The sequence below is a fragment of the Dermochelys coriacea genome, chromosome 12 (genome assembly GCF_009764565.3).
Source record: "Dermochelys coriacea isolate rDerCor1 chromosome 12, rDerCor1.pri.v4, whole genome shotgun sequence".
Taxonomy (NCBI): Eukaryota; Metazoa; Chordata; order Testudines; family Dermochelyidae; genus Dermochelys; species Dermochelys coriacea.
The window spans coordinates 4,315,953-4,331,482 of NC_050079.1; the positions used below are offsets into that span (position 1 = coordinate 4,315,953).

The 15,530-nt window shown below is 43.4% G+C and overlaps 1 protein-coding gene across 1 annotated transcript in view; it reads right to left on the reverse strand.

The window, feature by feature from the left end:
• Nucleotides 1-88: 88 nt before the first annotated feature.
• The window catches only part of LOC119841075 (diacylglycerol O-acyltransferase 1-like), a 42,237-nt gene continuing 26,795 nt past the window's right edge, over nt 89-15,530 (reverse strand). The window contains 7 exon segments of the mRNA XM_043494734.1: nt 89-681; nt 1,686-1,748; nt 3,194-3,281; nt 5,039-5,104; nt 10,081-10,193; nt 14,208-14,252; nt 14,350-14,391. Of these exon segments, the coding sequence (XP_043350669.1) occupies nt 514-681; nt 1,686-1,748; nt 3,194-3,281; nt 5,039-5,104; nt 10,081-10,193; nt 14,208-14,252; nt 14,350-14,391 (585 nt within the window). The 3' untranslated portion in view covers nt 89-513.

The following is a 15,530-nucleotide window of genomic DNA, read 5'->3' on the forward strand; positions in this document are numbered from 1 at the left end:
TTCAACTCTCCCATTTAAATCATTGGATGAAAAAAGCGAGGAAACAGTATTTTTACCTGATTCTTAAATTCATTTCCCAGGCAAGATGTTATCATAAACAGCAGGATTTTAATATGAATTAAGAGCATCTACTATAATGTATATTTATCTCCAGAGCTGTTACCGGACTTTTCAGGGACCCTTTGCAAGTATTCTTTAAAGTCAGTCCTAAAGGAGCCAAAGATCAACTTGCTATTGAAGAGACAAAGGGGTCAGAGGTGGCCAAAGTAAACAAATACATGTGGCCCACAGAGCTCTGCACTCACTCATCTTCAATATGCAGGGGAGACCGGCATGCAATTCTCTATCTCCAGCCTAGTGGCCAGATAGAGCATTGCAGGCCTGGGCCACCCTCCCATATTAAAGAAAAGGGTGGCTTCAATCTGTGGTTCTAATTTGAGCCAAGTTTGGGTGCCTCTGTCATACATAAAGACAGACAGACAGAGAGCACAAGGGAACTAGGACTGGGGTCGATTAGAAAAAAAACAGTCTCCAGCTTGAATCCTTCCGATGGTGCTGGATGTAATAGTCATGAAAATACAAGAGCATCATGAGGGGAGGACCCAAGACCAGACTGATCCACATGAAGATGTTGCCAAAATTACCACCAAAAAGCCTTTTCATTAGACAAGCCAGTGGGACCTGTAGGGAGAAGCAAACACCAGTCACTAACAACATTCTTCCCAGTAGTTCCTACTGTTTTCTAAATGGTGCAAGTGCCCTTAACTAGAGAACAGGTTCAAAATGAATGTGCTTTTATATAACAACGTCTCATTTTATTTCTAACACTTCCCTTTGCCAAAGAGTCCTGGGTCTGTGCACAGCATAATGAAATTTTTTTAAAAATCATTAAATAGACCACGTGCTAATAGCTTAACAGCTAAACAGTCACAAGGAGAAGGAAAGGGTCCTGTACAAAGAGCCAACAGATGTCAAACTAAAAGTCACTGTTGGAACGGAAAGGCTTGAAGATGGTTTTTAAAGGTAGAGAGAGATTAAATAAGATTCAGGGGGGAACAAACTCTGCACCACAGAAATCATCATAGCAAAAGAGCGATCGTTACACTGAGGAAATTAACCCTCAAAATTCAACAGGTTTTAAAACCAGGTGGAGCTAAAGTGTAGGTGGCCTGAACGAGTTTTATTGAGCTGATTACAAGACCACAATAAGGTTTTTTCTTGTTGTCTTAAAAATTTTTTATAAACTGTTCAGGGTTAAATTACTGCAGAATTTGGTACATTTCTTCTCAGATTGCCAATGGCTCTAAACATTATACCAAAGAAACCAAAGAACAAGGAAACATTTCTCTCGGAGGGATTTATAAGCCAAGATTTCTGATGTATGGCATTTGTTGCCATAAAAATAAAACTGGGGTACAGGGGTTTTTTAGCATCTTTTCTGCATGTCAGAAAACGACAGCTCAACAACATTTTGTAGTGTAGCTCCCCAGCGTGAACTATGGCGGGCAGGAACAGCGCTCACCAGAAACCCTGGGCTTGGCAAAGCTTTCACTTGTGGTTTAAACTAAAAAGCTTCATGCCTTAATTATAAAGATCATTGCTAGTTAGCAGCAGCAGTACAAAGAGCTTGGTAACCACTCCCTGTTAGATATACATTCATTGGCAGAGTTTCCATCTTAGCATACCTGGGCTGCCATAGCAAAAAACATCCAAAACCGGAACATCTTCAGTGGGATGGCAATTAGATACTGAAAAAGACAAAAGCAAGGATCTGAGGTGCCCTGCCCTGAATGAGACTATGAGACTCTGCTCTTTACTATAACAAGCAGTGGATATGTGAGTGTGAAGGGCCTGATCCTGACATGGTTTCAATAGGACTTTTTCCTAAGAAAGGAGTGATGTTGATAAATTTCCTTCATATTCAAAGGAGTGAAGAAGGGGAAAGAAAGCCTTCTGAGATGCAGAGCTCGTAAAGAACTACCAGCCTAATACACTGACCATAGGGACCAGGATGGGGCACAGGACAGCCAGCATTGCTGGCATCAGCCTGAGCTCACATGCTCTGTCTAGTTCTAAAGCACAGTTATTGGGACAGCTAAATGCCAAGAACCAAGAATATATACAGGGAAGTCTCCTTAGCCCTCTGGCCCCGGCCTTACATGCAGCAGCAGCAGTATGGCTTGCACAGGTGCTGGGCTGTCTCTGGCCAGGGGCCTGTCAGCCTTGTGCCTAGTTCCTCCATGACAGTCTCTGACAGTCGCAAAGCAGGTGTTTCTGGTGTCCAGAGCAGCAGTAACTGCACCTATGCTGCACCCTGGTCATGGAGGCAAAGAGGCTGTGACAGGTGGGTTAGGTAACAGGTCATGTAGCCACCCACCGTCTGCAGGAATAGGGTTGTTCTACTATCCCCAAGGCTTCATGAGTCCAGATGAGCAGACACCTGAGCAGGCTCTTCAGAACTGGGCTCACAATGACAGTGTAGGATATAGAGTGACTCAGAACCTTTGTTATGAACTATTAAAACAATGGAATTTCCCAGGGGCCCAGTGCTAGAGTTCAGCTCTGAAATGGGGGATAGCCCTAGAAAAAACTGGAACAAGGAAAGCTGCACAGACCTTCAAAGAAAACAGAGCACCCTCAACACTGCGTGGATCATCAGTTACTAGTGATGTATTTTTCAGTGGGGAAAAGTCCCATATTCAAGGAGTTAATTTTCCTGGAAAATTTTCTAGGCTGGGAAATTGGCATGTCTATACCCGCTACCTTGTCTCAGGAGCACTTTCCTCTGGCCATGCCCTCTTTTTAACACACCCCATTTTATAGCCACACCCCTTATGAGGCCAGGGTCACTGTCTGACTAAGTGAAATGAGACTCCTTGTGCACAACTGATGGATTCGACTGGTGAAGTTTAGCCTACTTTGGCACTTAAACACATTTTCTGTCTAATTTACACTGCCATTGCCATTGCCAATTCATTTAGTCCCATATGCTAAATGCTTCTCAGCTAGTGTACCCAGCACACACAGCACAGATTGGGGTCTGTAAAAGAGACTCTTATTGAAGAGAGACCATTAGAATCTTCATAGATTTCGCAGTTTGAGTGAGTGATCTGTTAAAAGTCAATGACAGTCATTTGTGGTCTCAGGACAGGGCCCTCTTGCTACTGCTTAGATCAGTGCTGTTGTGACCTACCTCACAGAAACATGCAGAGAGTAGGAATACTGTCATTCGGGCCTGCCACTTGTCATAGCCATGATGCAGCAAGGGCCTGTATACATGTCTATGTACACAAGCCAAAAGAAAAAGAGTTACTTACATTGTTTCCTGGTGCAGTCAGCCATTAGTATCAGTATTAGTCTGACAGAGCTATCTATGTATCTTATACCAGAGTAACTCCACTGAAGTCAGCTGAGATACTCCAGATTTACACCAGTAAATAAGTGCAGAGTTTGGCCCACAAGACAACTATTCTGACTTACAAAAGCGCTCTTTATTAGTTTCCTGCCCTTTAGCCCTATGCAGTGACAGAAGGAGCTAGAGAGAAGGGTAACTGCACTGAACTGGCTGTGCTGGTAAGTTGCAACCTCCATAGACTTTCCTGGGTTCTGAGAGCTTCCACATGGATCTTAGTAGCTTAGTGGTTCCTCCATATCTTTTAATGAATATGCATTAAAAATACAATTACACAAAGAGGCCAAGATTTTCAGGAAGGGGTTATTCCTGTTGCTTCAAAGTTCATATTTAAGGTACTGAAAATGAGTGGCCTGGTTTGATTTTCAAAGGTGCTGAGCACCAGTAGTTGCCACTGAAGTCAGCTGAATCAAAATCAGGCCACTTATTTCGCTGCCTAAATGTGAGCGTAGAACCCCCCTTTTGAAAATCTTGGCAATAGCTTTTACCTATAAGAGTGGCCCTGTTTCTTGCGCAGTACATTGATGGTGGGCAGCGTTAAGGAGGTCAGGGTGTTTGATTCTCTGCACTGTCGGGGTTAGAAAGATCACACAGCTCTTCAGACTGGTTACCCGGCTACTGTGGCTTAGACCATCACGACAAGGAACTCTCAGGTCATGTCCAGGTAATGTGTGAATAGAGTAGCACCGGCTTCACGGGGAGCAGGAGTCACTTTAGCACAGGCCTCAGTGGACTAACAGGTCACTATCTATCCTCCCAAAGTTAAAGAGGCTTTTAGGCTGGAACACAGTCATTTGTTCAGCCTTTTGACCCTGCACCAGAAGGTACTATAAGAGCTACCAGTTTCAATGGACACTGAATAGACACAGACTCTACTTGTTTGAGATGTAGAACCAGATAAGAGCTTGTGTACAGCTGGGATAGCTGGGCTGCATGCTGGGGAATCTCAGTGCTAAGGAATCCTTTCTCCCAACCTCTCTCAATAGCCCCTGCAGCCAACATATCCCATCTGCACAGGGAAAGTGACTGGGAAATCCATAGAATGGCAGATCCACCACACTGCACATTCCCTGGCCCATCCCTGGCCATCTACACATTGGGGTGAAGCCTCAAGGAAACCATCATGGAGCAGAGGTCTGTGATGCAAAAGGGGTCCACATTCTCTGATGATGAGGAGGTTCCCAAATTGCATCCCTCACAACTGGAACTGCACAGATCAGAACCCCATGCAATTGCAGAGGGGACAGGATTTGGTCTATAGGGTTTCTGTATTATTCCTGACGATCCCATTCTCAGCAGCATACACTAGATCCTTACAGTTATTTTAAAGTGTTTAACTTAACAAAACTATTACATTTCCTCCAAAACCCTGCTATTCCTCCATGACCACCTGAAATTTAAAGATCACCCATTAATTATGCCTAAATGTCAAAGCTTAATTGCAATGCCTCAGAATTAAATTTCAAGCCAGCAGAACTACTGTTGTGATACAACAGGCAAACAGACCCATTCATGGTCATTTAATCCTTCACAAAGAAAATCAATTATTATTATTATTATTGATTCCCAGCCGCAATATTTCATCTCCTTAATCTTAACTGAAAAATGCAGAACTCATTTTTGTACCTGTCTAGCCACTTGTGGGCAGGGATATTCCATCTGGACCAGAACTGTAAGACGGAGTCTGCATTCCTACAAGGACAGGGCAAGCAGAAGGGACGTCTTTGTAAAGCACAGAAAGAAGAGCATACGCCCATTCTACCAGACACACATTTTTCAGCACCAATTTTGGTTCACCAAAAATCAAAATGCAGTTCAGCCAATCTGCTGATTACGACTGCATCTTCCATGGCACTACTGAAATAACCTCCGGATAAGGGCTTTGGTATGCTCTGTAATGCAACCCCTGGAATCAGAAATAAATGCAGTGCTCGCTACTTACAGTAGGAGGGTTTAAAAAAAATCAAGTGCACCCTGGAGTACTGTACAGTTAAATCCACTTACTCACACATGTAACTACTCTGCAGTTGATTGGAATACATATATCCCTCCAGTGGTAAGCCCATCATTTTTACCAGATCTAGAACTTGGGAGCCAATTATCTCACACTTAATGATGACACATGATTAAGGCTATGATTTAATCACAGGTATTTTTAATAAAAGTCATGGACAGGTCATGGGCAAGAAACAAAAAATCATGGCCCATGACCTGTCCGTGACTTATACCATAAATACACGATTGAATGTTGGGGGGGAGGGACGCTGCCAGGGGGGAGCAGGAGCCCATGGCATCAGCTATCAGGGGAGGGGGTAAGGGGGAGTCCCAGGGGGCCAGCCGCTCCTCCGGCCACCGCTGGAAGGAGAGCCCCAGGGGGCCAGTTGCTGCTCCAGCTGCTGCCGGGGGGAGGAGGGCCAGGGCCAGCCGCTGCTCCAGCCACCTGGGACCACCGCCGGGAGCCGCCAAGCTGTGGCTGCTCCCACTGCTCCTGGGACTGCTGCTCAGGCGGTCCCCGGGGCCAAATGCCCAGGGCCACTAGAGCACCGGCCTGTGCGACTGGCCCCGGGGCCAACAGCTGGCTGAGGGACCGCCCAAGCGGCTGGCTGAAGAGCCGCTCCAACAGGGGCCAGTGTAGCTGGCCCCAGAGCCACCAGAGTAGCTAGCCCCAGGGCCAGGTGCTTGGGCGACCCTGGGGTCAACCAAACCAGCTGCTACAGAAGTCACGGAGGTCACAGAAGTCAGTCTCCGTGATTTCTGCGACCTCCGTGAAACACGGAGCCCTACACATGATGTATTCTGCTAAGCTATGAAACCACTAAGTGCTGTGTTTGACAGATATGGCAATTTCCTGCAATATCCTTGAAAGACCTAATTATATTACATTTGTGTATTACTGTGAGCTGGAATTGTATGTAACCACTCTAGGGGGGAGATGTGACAGATGTGAGACCTGGGAGTTTACAAGACTATATTGGAAATGAACTCGAGAAGTATGGAGTTTAGGGACAGTAAGTGTGAAGTGGGTTTCCTCGGGAATCCCTAGTGAGAAATTAATACAAATTCCCCAGTTCTGGTTATGCAAAAACCGATGAAATGAGCTGTATCTCACGAAAGCTTATGCTCAAATAAATTTGTTAGTCTCTCTAAGGTGCCACAAGTCCTCCTTTTCTTTTTTGTGAATACAGACTAACACGGCTGCTACTCTGAAATCTGTCATTGTTTGGACACTATGCCTTGAGGAAAGGGTCATTGTCTGCTAATTATCTGTTACAGAAGCCTGAGATCAAAGGCTGGAGCTGTACAAAGAAATGGCTGATCTGCCCAGTCTCTGTTCTGGATCTAAGACAGATGAACTAGTTTCCATTGGGAAAACCCTGTTGTGGGTCTAAATACTAAAACCTACCAGAGCCCTAGGCTGGACTTGGGGTAATCTCTGGTAAGCATTCTAGCACAAGTGTAGGTTCTTGTATTGTTTTAATATGGTTTCTCTGTAATGCTTTTACCTTAAGAATAAATCTGCTTGCTTAGAAAGAGCTGTGTGGTAACTTGAAACTGTGGGTGATACACCGGTCATAGCCCTCAGGGAGACAGCAAAGCACAGGCACTGGCCTTTTAAGCAGTCTGGCTTGCTGCCAATATCTCAGTGTAAGCCAGGGAGCTGTGCAGCCTTAAAATCCCTAGTCAGAAGGGAGTGAGATATGGGTCTCTGCCCAAGAGAGGTGCCATTGGTTTACCATGTCGGGGAAATACAAGTGCAGTTGTCTTGAACTGTGACAATGAGTTTAATATTTTAGGTCTCTCATTGTCAATAAATCAGTCATCAGACCTAATTGTAGAAAGGAAAGACTAAGGTATTGGGTGTGGAAACATACAGGGAAGAGAGAGCCCCGAAAAGGAGGAGTTTTTTAATTTCAGCTAAATTCAATATCTAAAAGAGCTGCAGAGGTTAGCATGCCTCCTCCAGATATTGTAAAGGATGACTGAGAACAGCAAACCAATTTTAAAAAATGAAAGAAAATAGTCTCTTCTTCCTGCAGATCTCACACCTTGTATTTTCTACACTCGATCAGCATGAATCCTTTATACATTGTGTGCAGATGCTGCAGAGCATAATTTTACTTCAAACTTTTCAGTGTTACCTAATTTAACCGGCAGCCACTCCTACTTTCCCTTGTACAGCTTTGGTAACCTGAGATAGGTGGAATCATCAGCCAATCAAAATGATGAAGAGATATCCGCCACCTACTGCACTTCCTGCCTCTCACCCACTCTTCTAGAGTATAACATTCGGGTTTTCCTGACAATGCTTATACCAGCAACAGAAGATTATGCATACAAACGGAACTTACCCTGATGACACTCTATTAACTATCATCTTGTGGTTCTCTTGAATGCTGTATCTTTGGAGCCAGCTTACATTTAATTTATACTGTAGTTACAAAGAATTTACCACATGGAGCTTACAACAAGATGACACAGTCTCTGAGACTCATGATATTTGGTGTGCGTCTTAAAACTCCAGCTCCTGGAGTCAGATGAATATGGGAAAATCTCAGCTTTTTTTTTTTTTTTTTTAAAAAGTTTCTAGCCCTGATGTCTGCAGAGCAAAAATGGAAAACATGGACTCCGAAGACTCAACTACCAGAAGGCAATTAAAAAGAACCAAAAGTTTTGGTTTTTTTTATCTCATTTTTGAGCCAATCTTATGTTTTTTGAGGCCTGATTCATGATTTTTAAACAGTTGGGGTTGGCAGAGCTGTAGCTTAATATTTACACTTACAAAGTATTTGTCCCTGGGGGTAGTGACTTGCCATTGGGTTAATGGAGTTTGGGTTCACTTTGCCCTGCCCCATGAATTTGGGCCCTAGGCACATACTTAGTTTGCCTATGCCTTAAACTGCATAACTGGGTCCTGTAGACAGCACCATGTCAAGCCTTGCCAACTGCTTCTTCTCCTGCCTCCAGCTGAAATTGGGGAACCCTGGATCCAATGTCTGACTCAGAGGCAGACCCTGCTAGGGGCCCTGCAACAAGCCTATGTACTGTACTGAAATTCTCCCACTGAAATCACTGCCCTAATTGTCCCACCTACTGCAGGGATTAGGCCAGTAGATCTATGGAATGGCTTTGGAGCATTTTCTATACACGCACCTTTCTGATTGTTGGTAAAAGAATTCACCTCATTAATGCCCAACAAAGACCAAAGTATCGTGGTTCTTTACATCCTTTTCATAAGTTGCATCTCGTAAATCCACTCAGACCCTGCAGGTGGATTATGCCATTTCTTGGGAGGCTGGAATCATTCTTGCTTGCTTCATATCGCCTGATACATCCACAGTATGCAGACCATCCCTTCCACCCCTGCAGGCCATGACTCATTGCTTAACTGTATATATGTATACACCTGTTCTCAACCGCAGCATAGTTAGGCTGTAACTAACATCTCTGTGTGCCAACAACTTTAAAATATTTTCTATACCAATGCTTAGGAAATGAGTATCACCAGAATAATTACTCTATATTCTATGACACATATACTATATATAAATAATAATACACAGGAAGGTGTGTCATTTTACCCTGTTGAAAGCCAAAAGCATAGAGAATTCAACTACAGTACCTGAAAAGTAGGCATGTCTGGGTACAACTGTCTGTTTGAAAATTAAATAAACTATTTGATTTTTTTAAAAGAACCCAAAGTTGTTTTTTTAAATGAAAAATATCCTTTTCCAATCTGAAGTACTGCAGGCTTTTGAGCTACTTATGCAAACTAGATCTTGCCAGGAAAAGCCAGCACCTGGAATCCCTATCAGTTGCTAGTGATACTGACATTACTAGCTTTTCTGGAAATAGAGGTCAGATCAGTGAAAATCAAGCAATGGTTTAAAGTGTAGACTTTGTTTTAGAACTCTCCTGTATCTTGTTTTCACAAGTCCACCTCCTGTGCAAATGGCAGTGGAAACAAGAAACAGATGCCAAATCACTTGTTACTTTCAGCTGCTGACTTCAGTTTTCTGCTTCCACAGGGAATTAGTCAAAGTAAGGTAAAGCCTAGATTTGTGGACCTTACCTGAATCTTATTTTATGTCTATTTCTGCAGATAGCGGTAAAAGTTAAAGTATATTTGTAAAGTTTATGAGGCAGATTCTTGGGACGTCACTTACACGCATGCAAAGTGTGGTGTAAATCACTGTCTGTCTGATCAGGTGATGTTTTAACATCCTGTAAATGACTGCACAAGGGGCAAAGTAACAGAGCATCTACATCTGTATTTTAAATTCCTTACCTTGCTTTTCCCAGCCCCATTGTTACCTAACAATGCTAACTGACTAACAGTTACAGAAATTCAGTCAGTCATGCTAGATACTTGTACAGGTAGAACCTTTGCCAGCCAATCAGATTCCTCTTTTTTCGGAATACAGTCTTCCCATTTTAACAGGTTTCAGAGTAGCAGCTGTGTTAGTCTGTATTCGCAAAAAAGAAAAGGAGTACTTGTGGCACCTTAGAGACTAACAAATTTATTTAAGCATAAGCTTTTGTGAGCTACAGCTCACTTCATCGGATGCATTCCCTTTTTTTTTTTTTTTTTACATTAAGCATGACACATACCAGTCTGATTCTATTAAGCAACAGCGATCTGTTTTGACAAGAGGTAAAAGAAACCTTACCACCAGTCTAGATAAAATTGCCGGTCTCCAAATCGAAGCAGTTCTGCAAGGCAGTTGAGGCAGGAGTGAAAGTACCAATAAAAAAAGATCAGCCAGATGAAATGATTTGGCACCTGTATGAAAAACATAATAAAAACAATCTCTCCCTCCTGTACATTGCCACTCCTCCTTGAATATAATCAGATATAAACTGGCCCTTGCCACAGCAACTGCTTTCATAAAGAGATCTACCTTCTCCTGGATTTAAAGTATCCAGTTGCAAGCAATGCAATGGAGACAGGCTTTTAAATATGATTAATATAAAGAAACACATGAAAATGATTCAAATATAAATAAAGCTCATAGACTAATGCAGGGCAGGGTTTCTATAGGAAACTGAAAAACTATATGGGCCTATGGTGTGTAATGAGGTAATTTTGGAATTGAACCTAGCGAATATTGAGAGAACGAGTAACTGGCTGGAATCAGGCAGAGGCTAGACAAACTTTTCCAGGCAGTTGTGCTAATGCTCCTCATAGATCTCGACTGAGTTGTGCCCTGAGGAGATGGCTCAGTGTGGGAGGGCAGGGTAGATTTTTTATCTTCAGTGTGGATAAAAATGTAATATGAACTAGAATGAATTAAATACATTCCTCTTGTACCCTCCAGGTTTCCAACAGGGAAATACTCATCCATTAACCATGGTCCCACCTTCAATATTTTGTTTTCTCTGTATTCTTGTAAGAGATAATATTTTAGGCCTCGTCTACACACAAAAGACATACCACTTTACACCGGTGTAGCAGTACTACCCCCATGGGTGGATGCAGTTAGACTGGAATAAAGATGCTTTTATCAGTACTGCTTAGGCTTGGTCTACACTTAAACTAATCCCAGCATAGCTACGTCAGTGAAAAAGCCACAACCCCTCGCAATTTAGCTATGCCGACAAAATCCCCAGTGTAGATGCTGCTGTGCTGACAGAAGAGTGCTTCTGCTAACGTCGTCTGGGGAGGTGGTGTTTCTACACCAGCATAAAAATTCCTTCTCTCAGTGTATACTGCATTCACACTAAATGGCTATGCCAGTATAAATTTTACTATACACAGGAAGGGAAATAAGCTATCCTAGTATAAGGCACCTTTCTACAGCTATACCTGCATCTATATTAAGGATTCAACCAGAATAACTATTTCAGTTTAAAAAAAAGCACACCCCTAACCAAAAATAATTATATTGGTAAAAAATCTGTGTGTAGACCAGGCCTTTTACTTGCATAGCACTTTTCATCCTGATGGATCCCAAAGTGCTTTACAAGCTAGAGAATGGTATAGACCAGTGGTTCTCAAAGCCAGTCTGCTGCTTGTTCAAGGAAAGCCTTTGGCGGGCCAGGCTGATTTGTTTTCCTGCCACGTCCGCAGGATTGTGGCTCCCACTGGCCACGGTTTGCCGCTCCAGGCCAATGGGGGCTGCGGGAAGTGATGCAGGCCGAGGGATGTGCTGGCCGCCCTTCCCGCAGCCCTCATTGGCCTGGAGCGGCAAACCGCGGCCAGTGGGAGCCGTGATCGGCTGAACCTGCATATGTGGCAGGTAAACAAACCGGCCCAGCCCGCCAGGGGCTTTCCCTGAACAAGCGGCGGACCAGCTTTGAGAACCATTGGCATAGACAGACATTTCCACTGAACGACTGCTAGTTCTTAGGTAGCATGGCAGATGAGGGGGACCCAGCATTCTGTGAAACAGTGATGGAAAAGGATATTTTGGCCAAGGACACAGGGACAAATCACTAGACTTTCTAAAAGTGACCTGAGATCTTTATAATCTCTATTCAGGAGAGACAGGATCTTGGCTTCTGAGGTTTCATCTGAAAGATCTGCACATGGGAAATTGCATAAAACTCAATTTATCCATGGTACACTGGAAGAGTAAAGGGTGGCACTGGCCCTTTCAGGGAATCTAGCTAAGTCAAACTTGATGCTTAGGTCACTAAGCCATCCTCTCTGACACACATCTAGACTGGAGTTGATTTTGTCTAGCTCTTTGCATGTTTTCCAGCCCCCCCGTTTGTCTCCCAGGAATTCACAGAGGAGCTTTGGAATTTTCTGTGCGTAGATAACTTCAGTAAACAAAATGGAGCGAAATCCTGGCTCCACTGAAATCAGTGAGAGTTTTACCACTGACTTCAGCTGGGCTTGGATCTCACTTCAAATTTCTAGACATCTGCCACAATGAGGGTGTCACAGCAGCACTTTTTAATGGGCTTTGCTTTGCTGTTTAGTACAATCCCTTAACAGCTTCAGTAAAACTAATGCAATTAGTAATGTAATCATTGAATATGCGCAACTCCCAGGGGAACATCAAGGGAATTCCACCTCTTGTATTTTTTTTCTAAAATGAAGGGTTACATTTTCCCAGTGATACACTAATAAGCACAGGACACCATATTACCTTTTTCTGCTCTCAATTTAGTTCAAGATGAGATATGATCAAATGGAACATGATGGCAGTTTAAGATCCCAACAAAATGTAGTGCTATTCTGAAAAGTGATTATGTCAAACTGGATTTACTCAAACAGATCTGTTTCCTGATCCTGATTTTGTGCTTACTTTCATGGGTGTAAATCAGGAGTAACTGTACTGAAATCAGTGGAGCTGCCTGGTGCCAAACCAGGGAAGGGGAGAGACGAAGTAAGCCCTTTGTGTGCATCATAACTGCTGATTTCAGGGACATAGCTCTGCAGAAGCAACCCAGCTAAGAGTGAACTGGACTCTTTTCCTTCCTGTGCAACATCAGTTCAACTGGATACACAAAGTATGTCAATCGCCAGGACTGACAGGCTGGCATCTTCCACAAGTACTAAATCCATTTAAAACAAACACAAAGATGTTGATACCAATCCATTGCCATAGCGACCAACAGGGCTTAGTGCTATGGCGGCAGAGCACGCAGCCTCTGGAGAGAGGTCCTTTTCATCACTGACGAGCAACCTCTCCTGGTGTTAATGGATCCAAAGTGACTTCACTGCCTAGGTCTCCTTGCTCAGAAGCATGGGGACTGTTGACAGGCCTTGGAAGGGGAAGCTACGCAGCTATGAACAGACGTAGTGTAAAACAGGAAAGTGGAGGAAGGTTAGGGCTCCACTGGGGATGCGGAGGTCTTTCCCACATATCAGTGAGAGAGGTAAGTGTTTGTGGAAAAGAAATAACTGCTAAGTTAACACAAGGGTTTTCACTCCAGCTCACTGTAGGATATTTTGTCCCCTCCTCCCAGATGAAGACCTGCCAACACCAATCCGTGCACATGTCACCTACAGGTATGTGAAGCAGAATGTGAAAACCAAGCACAAGCTCTAGATGGTATAGAATACAGCTGCCCACCTTCTCCATGGCTTAGGTTGCTGTGAGCGTATCAGGCTAGTGCTCAAGCCCCTCCAATGGCTCCCAGTTAGCTTCTGCTGCCAATTTAAGGCCCTGGTCCTTATTTTCAAAGCAATTAATGGATCAAACCCTAGCTACATCAAAGATCGAATTTTGATCTTTGAACCACGACAACAGCTGTGCTCCGCTGGGACAGTGCAGATCACAGAGCCCAGAATGAAGCACATGAGAAGCAGGGACAAACCATTCTCAACTGAGGGGATCTGCCTATGGAATAAACTTCTAGAGAAGACTGGGTAAATCCAGAGTCTGAGGATCTTCAAGAAATGCTGCAAAACCTTCTTCTTCGAAAAAGTAATTCCACCATAAGAATGACACAACACTGGCACCTCCTTGTTCCCAATAATCTTCAACACTGATACCCTCTTCTGCCCAATAACCCTTACCCAGAACAATAATTAAAAAAAGAAAATATCATATCTCAAATAAAGTTTTGACTCCAAAAAGTGAGACATGCCAGAGAGTCCATGAAGTCCACTAGGGACTTTACTATTGCTCCTGATTTTACATGGAAGGCAATCAGATGCTGTGGGATGGGCAGCAATATAAAATCCTAAGTGAGATTAAAGAGCTAGAAGGGAATAGATCTAGCATGGTTACTGGACCCCTGGCATTCCCAAATCTCCTTTGTTTTTTATTCCAAAGGGAAATTTCTAATAGTTACACATCAGCTTAACCCCAGAATCAAAAAGCATGCAGATTGACCTCACCGCTAGTTTTAAGATGTATTCTGTGAGCAGGGTGGACTCTATTTCCTGCAGAAACAAACAAAATAGATTAATGTTATCTCTGGCACTGGTCTGAATGAGTCAGAATTTGGTTCAAGAAAATAACCAGGTGTGATTTGCTTACATTTATGGGCTTCATTGATTTATGAATATTTGGTACAATCCACTGGAATAAAAAATAAACACAGAATTGAGGGTATAAACAGTTCTTTCTGCAAGGCATTGTAAAGTAACTCATTCTTTTATGTCTCTGCTATAATGAAAAAGCACAACTGCAGCTTTTGTAGCATACAAACCCTTCCTGGGCTTCTCATACCAACTGAATAGCTAGGAGGACATCTGACACCCTACTAAACAGCTGCATCCCAACCTGCCAGCTGACTATTGTTGTCCTCATGGGTAGCACTTCCTTTCGGGTGTAAAGACCATGAAGTTCTATAATGCCTTCAGCATCAGTTTGGATATGGAGCTGGAATCTCTATCCCCCTGCACTAGTGTGTGTGGGTGTCATTGAAGCTTGGGAGTACAAAGCTCTTGTACTCTCTCTTCTCTAACTGTGAGCAAATGGAACACAATCAAATGTACAGGGGTACATCAGCATGGTAAAGAATCCTCAGCACTTGCTATCATGATGCAAAAGGGTGGCATCTTAGATGAACATGCAGTAATAAGAGCTCTAAGTGCATTAGTAAAATTAGTAGTTTACTAGATGGATTATTAAACTGTACTAATGCACTACAAATTATGCTTGATTACTGAAAAAAATCCTCATCTAAGTGAATCCTCCTCCTTCACTGCACTCAATTGCCACCACTGCAGGCAAAAAGATTTTGGAGCAAACGGTGGAAGGGAAAATACTGGACAACAAGGTAGATGACAACTGCTGAGGACAGAGTGAATGGGATGAGCTAATGAACTGGGTGTTAGGGTAGGAATTGGGAACAAATTTAGAAACAGGCCAATATGAGGCATGGATATTTGTGCACTTGGTTGAGGATTTAGTCTCCTCATTGAATCATCATTGGTCTTCAGGTCCCGGTGGAAATTCCTTTGCATTTAACCCCAGCCCAGTTTAGATCTTGGCTATTAAACATTTTCCAGCTTGCTGTGAGAGGAGCAGCTGAGATAGGGAGAAACCTGAGGAAGTGGCAGAACAAGTTTAATAATCCTCTTGGTGACGAGGGACGCAGTGGGTACTTTCTCTCACTCTCTCAGTCACACACGTCTGTGGATTCCCAGTGCTTAACTTGAGGCATGGACAGTTGTGGAGGAGCAAGACAGCAACACCACTAACAGGAGTGGAGA